This window comes from Camelus dromedarius, chromosome 7 (genome assembly GCF_036321535.1).
Source record: "Camelus dromedarius isolate mCamDro1 chromosome 7, mCamDro1.pat, whole genome shotgun sequence".
Taxonomy (NCBI): domain Eukaryota; kingdom Metazoa; phylum Chordata; class Mammalia; order Artiodactyla; family Camelidae; genus Camelus; species Camelus dromedarius.
The window spans coordinates 84,010,499-84,023,937 of NC_087442.1; the positions used below are offsets into that span (position 1 = coordinate 84,010,499).

General features: G+C 48.4%; 1 protein-coding gene across 6 annotated transcripts in view; it reads left to right on the forward strand.

The window, feature by feature from the left end:
* Positions 1–13,439, forward strand: part of CCM2 (CCM2 scaffold protein) — a 56,006-nt gene that overhangs the window by 15,410 nt on the left and 27,157 nt on the right. For 3 of the 6 annotated variants that reach the window (XM_031454574.2, XM_031454575.2, XM_064487753.1), the window contains 2 exons: positions 3,735–3,890; positions 10,798–10,971. The exons of 1 other annotated variant lie outside the window; for it this stretch is intronic. In XM_031454574.2, coding sequence (XP_031310434.1) covers positions 3,792–3,890; positions 10,798–10,971 — 273 coding nt within the window. In that variant the 5' untranslated portion in view covers positions 3,735–3,791. Of the gene's footprint in view, positions 1–3,734; positions 3,891–10,797; positions 10,972–13,439 lie in introns of those variants that run through there. 2 more of the 6 variants (XM_031454573.2, XM_064487752.1) reach the window with 2 other exon arrangements.

A 13,439-nucleotide genomic window follows, 5' to 3' on the forward strand; every position in this document is an offset into this window, starting at 1 on the left:
AGAGGCAGCCTGCTGAGGTTACCCAGACACGAACCACCCAGACTCCACCGAGCAGACGCCTGCCGCACCCGGGCTTTGGGAAGGCGTCGCAGGGGTTGCTGAGACGAGGAGACCTGGTTCTTACCACCCCGAGCACTGGCCATGAGTGTGCACCAGCGTCGGGGCTACTGGATAACCAGGCAGCGGGGGACTCAGTCTTGGGAAGCGATCATTTAAACATGTCATTAGGCGCCAAGACTTTTCACGTAAGGGTAAAACAGAGACAAGGGTAAGGTTAAAGAACTTAAAAAAAAATTCTATTCAATTCATTTTGAATTAGAATATCAGTTTGAATTCATGAGTTTTCTTTTGTTGTTGTTGTTGTTTGTTTGTTTTTTTGGTGGGGGGAGGTAATTAGGTTTATTTATTTTAACGAAGGTACTGGGGATTGAACCCAGGACCTCATGCCTGCTAAGCATGTGCTCTACCACTGAGCTATACCCTCCCCACCCATGAGTTTTCTTTTTAAAACCATGTGTTTCTTAGGTGCATCCACTGAAAACACCCAGAAGCAATGAGCACACCTAGTACCTGAATACAGTCTGAGTTCTAGTTCAAATAGTGTGATTAGACTGAGTGGAAAATGTAATTTTTTTGCCACGGAATCTGTATTTCTGAAGGAGAATGTGTCAAGCATTGCGGTCAAATGGAGACTGTCAGTCTATGCTTGTGTTCAGGAGAATCAGGCCATGGGTTAGTATGTTTCTCACTGGGATCATGATGTGTGGATTTTTTTTTTGGACCAACTTTCTGTGTTCTAGAGTTTCTAACAAATTGCTTTTCTTTCAAAAGAGTCATTTTTATCATCAGGAACTAGGATCTTAATCATATAATTATATGTAATGGAATCTTCTCACATTTTCCTTTGGGACTTGCTACTTTTTTTTTTTCTGGCAGATACTGGGGATTGAACCCAGGACCTTGTGCATGCTAAGCATGCACTCTACCACTGAGCTACACACATCCCTTCCCTTACCGTTCTGTTTTAATTTGAGTCAGTTGTTTTGCTGGATCGATGCATGATTATCTTCCTGGGATTTCTTTAATTGCATGCATTCCTGGGTCAGTTCCACTCTTTCCTGGAGTTCATTTCTTTTTCTCCCTTATACCTTTTTTTTTTTCCTGGTAGTAATACCCTAGTATGTTTTTCAGAAAGGGTTTTTAAGATGTAAAAATTCCAAGGCACTGCAAATATGAAGATAACTTTATTTTGCCTAAACTTGATTGACAGTTTGGCTTTGTATTAGCTTCTAGGTTCAAAGTAATTTGCCCTGGGAACTTTGGAGGGATCACTGTGTCCCCTGCTGGCATGAAGCACCTAATTCTGTCTGATCCTTGCTCCTTTCCAGGAAACCTTTTCGTTTTTCCTTACAGGAAATCTTTAGATTTCCTCTTGAAATCTTGCACTTTTACGAGAATGGGTCTGAGTGTCTCTCTCCCAGTGAGCCTCCCTGTGCCAGGCCTTTTCTGCCTGCAGAGCCGAGTTGTTCATCAGCCTATTCTGTTGTCTGGGTGCCTCCTTGCTCTGTCTGTCCTGTCTCCTCCAAGGTCACCAAGAGACTTTGTGGATCGGACTTCCGTGGCCTTTGATTTTTCTCATATTTTCTGATTTTTCGTTTTTTGCTGTATGTTCTGGGATAGGGTTGACAATCTTTTCACATAAAGGACCAGGTAGTAAGTGTTTTGGGCTTTGTGGACCACGAGGTAAGACCAAGGATATTAAGTAGATAATACATAAAAAGAAAGAAGACAAATTTCCACATTTTCGTTGACAGCATTCAAAGTATGGTCATCACTGAGTACAGGTTCTTTGTACAGTCCTACTGAGAATGGAATTCTTTTGGGGGCTAACATTTTGGGTAATTGGGGTTCAGCATTAGTGCTGTCTGTCAGATTGATTGAAATGTTCATTCGTAGAAGTCTGCGTCCTTCAGGTCACTAATTTGGCTGTCAGCTACGCCCATTTTATTATTCAGCTCTTCTATTGAACTCTTTATTTTGGCAATTATATTTGTAATCTCTAAGATGCTTTTCTTGCTCCCTCCCTCCCGCCTACGGCCCACCCCATAGCTGCATTTGTGCCTGCAGTTCTCCTGAAATGCCTCTGAGCACTCTGCAGTTTAAGTCCCCAGCCAGCCTCTCCTTCGCGCTCGCGTGCTCACTAGCCCTTCTCTCCGTGCTGACCGTGGTGATTGTTGCATCTGTGAAAGCAGGGCAGGTCGGCTGTGTGTGCAGCTGGTGGGCTTCTTTTAGGTGTGTCCATTTCCCCTGGAGGGGCGGCTGCGGGTCTTTCCAAAGAGCTATGTGTCGCACGCAGGGGGAGCTGCAGGGAGCAGTCACCAAGACAAGCCGTGGGGGCCCCTTCGCATCCAGAGGTGTCTGTATCTCGCTCCTGCTTCCCTTTCCCCTCAGCATCCTTAGTGGAGGTCAGGGCCACCTGGCAGGGGCAGCTTTTAGAAGGAAGGAGAAATTGGAGTCCAGACGATGCACATGGTGCCCTGAGTCTCTGAAGAGATAAAGGGACAATTTGGTCAATACCAGATGTGCATTCAAACAAAGCTAGTTCAGTACTGCTTTTCTGGTGTACATCTGTGGCTTATGTAGTAATAATCGAGACATGAAGTTACTGGCGTGAAGCACTCTTTTCAGAATCAAGAAATACTAAACTTTGTTACAGTTTAAGTTGAATCCTATGCAATAGCCATTTTTATGGGCAGAAAACTGTTGAAAATTAGCACTTTGATCGAATCAATCTAATCTTAACTTAATATTAATGAATCTAATGAAATTGTACTCGTTATGTTTGGCTATTGATCTGTGAGTGTATATGGTCACTGTAATTCAGCAGAACATTTAATTAAGTAGCCTCTCCTGTTTGTAGCCACTCTAGAACATCCAGAGAGTGTAAGGGCCTTCACTAGCAACACAACCAACTTCTTCTTTTCAGGTTAAGATTGGACCCTGAGGAAGTTGAAGTGAGCTTGCTCAGGGATAAAGTCTTTAGTTTCAAAGTTGTGTTGCAAACTCAAGAGTCCTGGAGGCAGGTAGAGGCTTTTGCAGGCTGAGGGTCATGAAGAAGGTGTGCTCTGCCCAAGCCAGCCCCCTGTCTCCTGTGCCCTGAAGCAGACAACAGCCAGGTCAGCGGGTCTCACCATGTAGGCGATGCCGCACAGCCAGGAGGGGGAGCCCCAGCAGTGTTCTCAGTTTCCTTGTTTACTCTTTCTAACTTTGGCGTTTGCAGGATGGTCGAACTTCCAGGATAGTGTCCCTCAACTGACTACACAGTATTGGCTAGAAATATGGGGAGACCACCCATGGGTTCTGCATGCTGGAGGTAGCAAGGAAAATGTGCTTGTTAGATAGAAGATGCACTGGTTTAGTAAGGAGGATGTGCTGGCTTAGTAAGAAGATGCACTGAGTTCAGTTAGAAGATGTGCTGGTTTAGTAAGAAGATGCACTGGGTTTAGTTAGAAGATGCGCTGGTTTAGTCAGAAGGAGGTGCTGGTTTACTGTAAAGATGTGCGGGTTTACTTTGCATCCTTTCATGCACGCAGGCTGTTTAGATTTTTGCCAGCAGTTTTCAGGGTGTTGCCTGCCTCTTAAACTTTTTGTAAAAACCATAAACAGCTTCAGTGGGGTTTGCAGAAGGAAGCTGTGGTTTCTGGTCTTCCTGTTCATTCACATGTTTTTTTCAGAGGGAGGGCTAACATCTGACCATATTTTTCAACAAGATCAGAAGTGAACAGAGGAGAATGCACAGTAACTATCGGCAGAGGGGGAGGAACCAGAATTCCTCCAAAGAAATATCTCCTCAAACAGACTTTCCGACGGGGTGTTCCATGGAGAACGAGGTAGGTGCAAACCCAGCGTGGAAAGAGCCATCTAGGATGATTGTTTGGGTCCCTCTAGAGTGTGTTTGTGAGCTAGGCTGACCTGGTCCTGTGACCTCTGCTTTGGAAAAGTGGGGTGGAGGGTTATGCCGGCTTCCGGGTCTGGGTGGCCGGTGAGCCTGACGAGGAGATGTTTGTAGGTTGCTGGGTTCAACCATCTCACCTTAAGGACTGAGAGGCTGCAGGTGTCATGGCTGCTGGGGAACAGCAATGTTCATAGAGATTTGTAGTCAGTTAGAACCCAAGATCTGAATTGGAAGATGGTTTAGGGAAAAGGTCAAGAAAGCGCACTCGCAGTCAGCAGACTGGCGCCGAGACTTTGATCTGTGACGCCCACGGGGGTACGAGGGGTGCTGTGCACCAGAACCCAGCAGAAGGGGCCTCGCCGCCCCATGGCGGGTCAGGCGCCATGTGTGTGTCAGGGGAGCAGGTCGGCGGCAGTGGAGGAAGTCTGGCTCACGCCTCGTCCTGAGACGGGGAACTTGCGGTCTGTGGACGGTCTGGGGGCACGGGCTGTGTCCTGCTTAGGCCTCTGCAGCACCTAAGAAAGGCTCATTTTTCTGTTGGTAGGCACTTAAGTACTTAACTTGTTTAAAAAAGCTAGCCAATCTGTTGATTTGCATTGCAGTAAGTGCTGGAAGTTCGTTGCAACTAAGACAGGTGATGTTACAACGAAGGTCTGAACAGTGGCGCTTTTAGGAGGGGACTTGTCGGGGGACCTTGTGCACCTGGGGCAGGTGTGAATCTGGGGAGTGGCTGCTGACTCGCCCAGCTGCACAGAACCGTGGCTCTGCCCGGCCCACACTCTGGTTTTGGTGTCTCCCCCAGGCGTAGTCCTGTCAGTAGCCTGATCACCACCGGGCAGTCACCCTCTCTCTCCCTGGGCAGCAGGGCTCCCTGGGGCAGGGACGGGGTTCCCTCACGTTACAGCCTCAGTGCTGGGCACAGACTAAGTACCCACCAGACGTTTGCTGAATGCTGAACCTAAGGACCCCAGGGCCTTGCACTTGAAGTCTTTGTTCAGGGTTTTGTGTTACTGACTAGACAGTTAAATAAAGATGCCTCAACACCAACCGTGCCCAGCGCGTGTTTCCTTCTTCACTGCCACGTACTTTCTTCGGAACCTGCTGAGCTGAGCTTTGTACCCATGGGGTGAGTTGATACGTGTCACCTTGTTATTGACTTTGGTCCCTAAGTTGAGGCCACTGTCCCACGAGTGGTTGTACTGATTCTTTCAGCACATGCAGTTCTTACTGGAAATTAATAAACAGACACTCTGATGGAGAAGTTAGCCTAGCCTCTGAGAATTTGCTTAGGAGATGCTGTTAACTCAGAGCCTGGCCACCCCGACTGAGATTATAGTCAAGCTTTAATGTAACGATACCCAAGGCCAGCCTGGCCCCTGAGCCTTCCTCTAGGAAGATGCTAAGTGGGCCAGAGTCAGTGTGTATGTGTGTTTAACTAAGAGCTACATTTGAGGTTTCCAGCTTCAAAAGTTGTTTCAAGTGTAAGATCGAAAATACTGCAAGAATATTTTAAGGATCCAGGGATCGTTCCCGAGCCAGTTCAGAAAGTTCCACACAGTTCTAGGGAGCAGCGTGTGTTCCCCAGGAGAAGTCTGCACAGTGCAGGACGGTGCCTCCAGAGCCCTGTGTTCCCTCCCGGGTTCTGTGCCTTGGCCGCTCAGCCGCTTCCTTCAACACCCTGTTTCTTGCCGAGAGACTCGGGCACAGATGGACCCCAGGATGCACTCAGTGCCGCGGCTCCATTCACGAAGAGAGCCCGCACCCAGCGTGGTGCTTCTTCCAGGGGCTGAGTTGCCCTTTTGATCTTTTGGAGTCAAAGATCATGAGATCATTTTGCTGGTGAGGAACATTAGCGCTCAATAAAAATACTTGAGTGAAGTTGGATGAAGAATGAACAATCGCCCAAGCTAAAACCACTTTTTAAACTTCTGTGTTGATTTGGAGGATGGTCCGGTGAAGTAAAGAATCCATGATTGTTTAAAGGAATCCTGATTCTGTCTCTCAGAATATTTTTTTTCACATTAAAAAAATAGAAGTGTAGTTGATCTCCAATGTTGTATTAGTTTCTGGTATATAGCGTCGTCATTCAGTTATTTATATATACTTCTTCATTGCAGGTTACAAGTCATTGAATATAGTTCCCTGTGCTGTACAGTAGGACCTTGTTATTTATCTATTCTGTACATAGTAGTTGATATCTGCCAATCCCAGACTCCCAAACCTCCCTCCCCTCCCCCATAACCATAAGTTTGTTTTCTATGTCTGTGAGTCTCTCTGTTTTGTAAGTAAGTTCCCTTGTGTCATTTTTTTAGATTCCGCATATAAGTGATATCATATGGCATTTGTCTTCCTCTGACTACCTTCACTTTAGTATGATAATCTCTAGGTCCATCCATGTTGCTGCAAATGACTATTTCATTCCTTTTTATGGCTGAGTAGTGTTCCATTGTATAAATATACCAGGACTTCTTTATGTATTCATCTGTGGATGGACAGTTTGGTTGCTTCCATGTCTTGGCTGTTGTAAAAAATGCTGCTACGAACACTGGGGTGCAGGTATCTTTTTGAATTAGAGTTTCCTCTGGACTTATGCCTGGGAATGGGATTGCTAGGTCATATGGTAACTCTATTTTTAGTTTTTTAAGGAACCTTCATACTGTCCTCCTTAGTGGCTGCACCCATTTGCATTCCCACCAACAGTGTATGAGGGTTCCTTTTTCTTGACACTGTCTCCAGCATTTATTATTTGTAGACTTTTTGATGATAGCCATTCTAACCAGTGTGAGGTGGTACCTCATTGTAGTTTGATTTGCATTTCTCCAATAATTAGTGATGTTCAGCATCTTTTCATGTGCCTGTTGGCCATCTGTACTCTTTGAAGAAATACCTATTTAGATCTTCTGCCCGTTTTAAAATTTTTATTTATTTATTTATTTTTACTGAGCTGTGTAAGCATGTATATTTTGGAAATTAATCCCTTGTTGGCTGCATCATTTGTAAATATTTTCTCCCACTTTGTAGGTTGTCTTTTCATTTTATTTATGGTTTCCTTCACTGTGCAAAAGCTTTTAAGTGTAATTAGGTTCCATTTGTCTATTTTTGTTTTTATTTCCATGAATTTATGAGGCGGATCCAAAAAAATATCGCTGTGATTTATGTCAAAGAGTGTTGTGCCTGTGTTTTCCTCTAGGATGTATCTGGTCTTAGATTTAGGTCTTTGCAGAATATCCTCAATTGTTTCTCACTATATTTTTTTAACTAAAACTTCCCTTTTCATTTTCATGTTTAAAAGCAGCATGAGTCCAAAGCACTGAGATGCCCACTTGTTCATTGTGTCTCGAAAAGCTGAGAGGCTCCCACGGTGCCTGCCATCCCCCATCCCCCAGCTGTGTGCACTTTCCAGCCCCTGCAGAGGGAGCTTAATGTGCATCTCCTCGGTGCCACATGCCTGCTGTCCTTGGGTGGCGCAGCCGCCCCCATTCTGCACTGAAACGGGATGAGGTGGCAGAGGAAAGCTGCAGGTTTGCTAGGATGTGTTTATGTAATAGTTTCAACATTCCACTTTCTAGGAAAGCCCATCCACTGGTTATACTTATTTGGGACATTTAAAAAAAAAAAAAAAAAGGATGCGGTGCCTGGTGTATTCAAGGCTGAGGTCTGAGTTTGGGAAGCTGTGTCTGATCCCAGATCAGTCATGCCAAGTTCACGCTTGGCCACGTGGTTGTGTGGGGGGCCCGGGATGCAGAGGCAGCTCCCCTCGCCCCCACCAGCCTGTCAGCCACGGCGGGTGGGCACCACTGTTTTTCACATGGCCGTGCCATGTTGCCAGGGTAGCTCCTTAAAAAACACGGCATTTCGGTACTGAAGTGCACCAGAGGCATCTGGCTGGCAGTTTTCATGAGTTGAGTCCCTGTTCATCTGCTTTGGGCTCATTCCCCGCTGCTTGACAGTGACCTGCTTGAGGGTGGAGGTCTCCTTCACCTGCAGGGCCGTCCCAGTTCCTGGCTTATTTTGCTTCCCTGTGGCTGCTGGGGTCCTGGGGTCCTGGGTGGGCGCTGGGTCCCAAGAGGTAAAAGTAGAGGAAGACGGAGTGGGGCTCAGCATAGAGAAAGCCAGCCCTCGAGCCTTAGAAGCATCTGCAGTGGGCCGTCCTTGTGTCCTTGGCCGGCAGCGGTCAGGCAGATGTGGCTTATTGGCCGGCAGAGGGTCTCTCCTGAAGGTAGGTTGCAGGACTTGGGCTCCAGGTCCCTGCCAACACAGACTGATTCAGTGTGCAGACTGTGGTTTTATGACCTGTTCCCCAGCATTAAAATACCAGCGTGGGTTGCCTGTGGTCTGTGGATTTGGAGATTTGGCACAGGTTTCTTGGTGAGAGGCTGACCTTGCAAAAAACCCTTCGTCTTAGAACTGGTTTCCTGTTGCTCCCAGGTGTAGAGGAGTAACGAGGTGGGACAGCAAACAGATCGAGCTGAGCTGTTTTCTTGTGCCATCAGATTCAGAATCAACCCTGGGGCTGAGCCCCAGCTGGGCACGATTCGGGAGATTGAACTTTGTGAGGTTATCAGGTAGAAATGGTGTAGGGAGGGAGGTTTATTTCTGGCCAATTTCGGACATAGATCATCTGTGTATCATTATGTTACATGCCTTGATATTTCCACAGCCCTAGGCAGTGCCTTGCTCATCATAGGGAACTGGGAGCCTCTCTGTGCAGGTAAGCAATTAAGCAGAACAGGATTGAAGAGTCATCTGTGTGCCATCTGATCGCCTGGGATGCCAGCCAGAGAGGCAATCACAGTCCAGTCTGACCTGGCCTGGCCTGCCCGCAGTTGGGCTGGTGAAACGTGATGCTTACACTACTCAATTTCCAGCATCACTTTCAACTTAAAGTTTAGTAGCGGTGCTTGTCTGGCAAGTTGTGGATGACCATTTCCCACCGTGTCCACACGAGCCCCATGTGGCGACTGTCTGGTCCGGACCTTGCCCCTCATGATTTCACTGGAAGTGCCCCCCACTGTTTCTTCCCCTGGCTTAATTCGTGCTGGGGCTGGCAGCTCCTGTGGCATCCAGGAGAAGGAAGCCTGACAGGACCCCAGGGGCACTCGCTCTGAGAGCTGGGATCGGCCGTCGTGGGGCCCGGTGAGGAGCGCTGTCCCGGCTGCAGTTCGTCTGTGAGACTGCAGAGGTGATGCTGTCCTTATGGTGCTGGTATCAATGATCTTGTCTCGTTTAACTTTTCATGCTTTTTACCTCGTCTCAGCTTAAGTGTAAGTAGCGGTAGGCAGGAGCTATACTCACCCTTAACAGAAAAACGTTATGGACAGTTTCAAATATAAACAAAAGCAGAGAGAAGTAAGTGAAGCCCCACGTGCACACCATCCAGCTTTGATCTTTAGCCGCCTTGTGGGTCTCGCAGCAGCATCGCTTCACCCTCCCGGCAAGAAGCACCGAGGGGCTGCGTTGGGATGGGAGCAAGGCGGGTACTCCAGGGCAGGGAGCGGGTACTCCAGTACTGGTTGTAGTGGGTCAGGGGAGTAGAAGGCACATATCCAAGGGCTGAGTATTCGGGGGGAAGGAGTGTGAGCCGAGGAGCAGGAGGGGTGTTGGGGCTCACTTTGCAGAAGGTTTGTATGTGGGTGGCTTTTGTTTGCTTGTCGGTTGACCTAGAGCTGCAGAGCTGAGCATCTTGGTGGGTGTGGGGCTGGTCCTGAAGGGTCTCCTGGGAGACCCCAAGACCCCACCTGCCTTTATAGGGCAGTCACTGTCCCTCTCCATCCTCCATCGGTGTGGCCTACAGCTGAACTTCCGCCATGCAGAGGAGAAACAGAAACAAGAGCTTATACTAAACGTTTGGTGACACGTATGTTCGTTTCTGTGAGTGTTGGTCAGAGCCAGGCCCGCTGTGGGTTCTGGCCGCTGTCAGCCACAGCGCAATCACAAGCAACAGAAAGTGACATCTCGGTCTGATGTGACAGTGGGTTTGGGTTTCGCTCCTGTGCCCGGCGATGTTTCCCTGCTGAGGCTGCACGTTGGCGTCTTGTATTCTCTGGTTTTACCTTCTTTGAGGTGACAGGAAGCAGTCGCCTTCGGCTTCTGGGTGCAGGAGCGCAGTGACCGTGCCTGACTGCACATCCGGGCTGGTGGAGGACCCAGAGGGCTCTCTTACCAAGGTGCAGGGAAGGGATAGAAGGCCTTTTCCCGGGGCCCACAGGCGAGGTTGGCTTTATCCTGCTGGCTGTCCCTGGCTCTCGCTCTGCGGGTTTACTTGGATCGGCCCCTTTAGACATTGACGACGGTGTGCGGTCATCCAGGTGCTGATGAGCGCCCTGAGCCACCAAGGTCTTGGCAGAGGGAAGGGAAAGCAGGGCCCCTCCCGCCTTCCTACAGGAGAGGGAGGTGGGGGACTCGCGGCTGTTGAGCTGCATTTCTTGCTGATGCCACAGCCCTGGCCACACCTCCCCTGCCTTCTCGGAGGACTCTGCACTGAGGTGACCCAGTGGAGCCAAGAGGGTCAGAGCAATGCTATGTTTTTTTCTTCTGGGGGTACATCTCCCCATTTTTGCCCTCTTCTTCTTGCTGAGGTTAGTTACCTGGAGAGCTGGCCCTTGACCTTGTACGTGTCCATGAACAGGTGAAGGACCAGCCCCTCCGTGCCTGAGGCAGCACTGGGCCCAGAACCCCCAGGCCGGTGCGTCCTGGTGCTTTTTCCCCAGACCGGCAGCGGCCAGCCCCGGTTCGCATGGGGGCTGCGGTGGTGGTCTTGGCTACTCCCGCTTGTTAGCCGTAGGTACAACACAAAGCCTTTATGAATAATGAACTCCAACCATTGCCGTTTCTGCCTGCAGCCTGGAATTGTGTCGCCGTTTAAACGAGTATTCCTAAAAGGTGAAAAGAGTAGAGATAAGAAAGCCCATGAGAAGGTGACAGAGAGGCGCCCTCTGCACACTGTGGTGCTGTCCCTGCCTGAGCGCGTCGAGCCCGACAGACTGCTGAGCGACTATATCGAGAAGGAGGTGAAGGTAAGTCCACGGCCGCAGGACGCAAAGGCCCCGCTGACGCACCCAACGCTGCAGCTCGTGAGACCCGACCCCACGCACACCTCAGTTGACTCCCCCACCCGTTGTTGCCCCTGTGGTATTGTGTCTCATGACTGGGTACCTAAACCCCAGATTTCTGTCTTCTGGCCCCATGTCTTTTTTTTTTTCTCTCTACAATAACAAGCCACATCTTTTCTCTTAAAGGCTGGCCATGTATTTCAGTTCCTTGGTCAAGACTTAGAGCTGTTCCATGTGTCATTGTCACAGCCTAGGGCATGGTCTCCTGAATCCTGTCAGAGCCTGTGCCCACTTGCGGATAAACATGATGTGCACCAGTGTGTTTTTAGCACTTCCGCCAAGCACTATAGTGAAAAGAAATGAATGAAGGTATAAAACCACGAGGTCAGAGAGAATGGGAAAGGGGGGGGCAGCAGTGATGAGTGAAGCCCATAGACTTGCAGAGGGAACTTTCAAAGATGGGGTGACAAGTTCACGGAGCCGATGGAGCCAAACCTGTATCCCTTGAGTCCCTTCAGAGGATGCGGTGCCGTCCACCTGGACCCGGGGTTGGGGAGGGGCGTGGACCAGGCTGTGTGCTTGGGGAGGGGTCCGCTCTCACCTGGCACAGGGGGAGGTGAGCGGTATCCCTGGTGCAGCCATGGCACTCGGGAGGCCTGGAGGAGGATGGGGAGAGACCCAGTGTGAAGACAGGGAGGGTAAGTCACTGCCTGTGTCTGGAATGGTAGGAAACGCCAGTCCCTTTCCCCACCAAGCTTCCAGAGTACCTGCAACCAGGCCTCACCCACAAGGGGATCCTGGGAGGGGTGCTTTTATGTGGAAGCTAGGCAGCCTGCAGAAGTGGTGCCTCTAGTGACCCTGGGGTTACCAGCCAGCCAGCCCAGGGAAAGCCGACAGTCAGCAACTCTTCCCATGTACATGGCTTCTGTCATGCGCAGTCAGGGAGAAGTACACATTTGAGGAAAACAGTTAACCTAAAGAATAGAGCCCAAGACAAACACAGGAAGGAAGCATGAATGGAACAGCAACAACGTAGAAATTGGGGGAAAATAAAAATATATAATATTTTCAGGAAGATAAAATAGATAATCAGAAAGATAAGAGGAAATATTGTTAACTGTGAGATAACGGAATCTACTTTTAAATTAAGAAAAGCTTTTTGGAATTAAAAGTATCTTAATCATGTACCCTAAAAAATTCGTTAGAGGGGTTGAAAGAAAGAAATCACCCAGAAAGAATAACCAAAAGAAAAAGAGGTAGAAAATGAGTAAACAAAAGATGAAAAAGAGAAAAAAATTACAGGATCCATCCAGGAGGTTCAACATCCGACTCATGAAACAAAAGAATGGAGCAAAGTTGGAGGAGGTTATTAAGACAGTAAAACAGGAACATTTTGCAGAATTCACCAACAGACATGACTCTCTGATTCAAAGAGTCCTTTCTGGTCGTAATGACCAGAAAGACTGGTGTCTAAAACACGAACCCACGGAGCCCATTCTGAGCATGTTCCTGGGGATGTGCTGCCTCCGAGCACCAGGACATGCCATGAAGGTGGAAGATGCAGATCCAGAACCAGGATTCTAGCACCGAAAGGAGCAGAGGGAATTCCTGGGACTAGACTCTGAGAAACAGGCCAGAGCAGCTCTGGTAGAGGGAACACAGATGGTTTCATATGTTTGGGTAAAGGCTGCTGAGAAATTGGGAAGATAGACTTGAACGTTGAAAACAAAGCAAGTGGAGGGGAGAGTATAGCTCAAGAAGTAGAGCACATGCTTAGCAAGCATAACGTCCTGGGTTCAATCCCCACTACTTTCTCTAAGAATAAATAAATAAATAAGTAAGTAAACCTAATTACCTCTCCCCAGCAAAAAGGATAAAGAAAAGAAAAGAAAGGAAATAGAGGGAAGGGTAGGCCCATATTATACCATAAAAATTTTAAGTTTGGGGATTTTCACTTCCAGGAAGATGGAGAAGATATATTTTCCCCTATTTCTCCCATTAAGTGCAACTAAAAAATCCTGGACTTTATATATGCATCAACCATAAGAAGACTGTAAAAGGTAAAGAGACAGCAGACCAGCCAGGGACCTCAGGACCCTGGGAGAGACCCATTGGTAAGTTCCCTGGGTTCTGTTTCTCCTCATGTATCCCAGACTTGGAGCTGAAGAAGCTGGCAACTCAGAAACGCCAGCAGGTGCAGACAGAACTGCAACAAAAGCCACTCCCTCTAGCCAGAGGATCAGGAAAGAGATGGCTTACTTAGCAAGACAGAAAGTGTTTAACAACACCTGCTTAGTTCCAACCAAATGTGACAGAAAAACCTCCAGCTCCAGGTCTGCTAGCAAAGGCCAAGTGGGGGCCATCACCCCACCTCAGAGAAGGCCAAGTAGGGAGCAGGGACTTTTATCCCTGATGAACCCCCAGTGGAACTG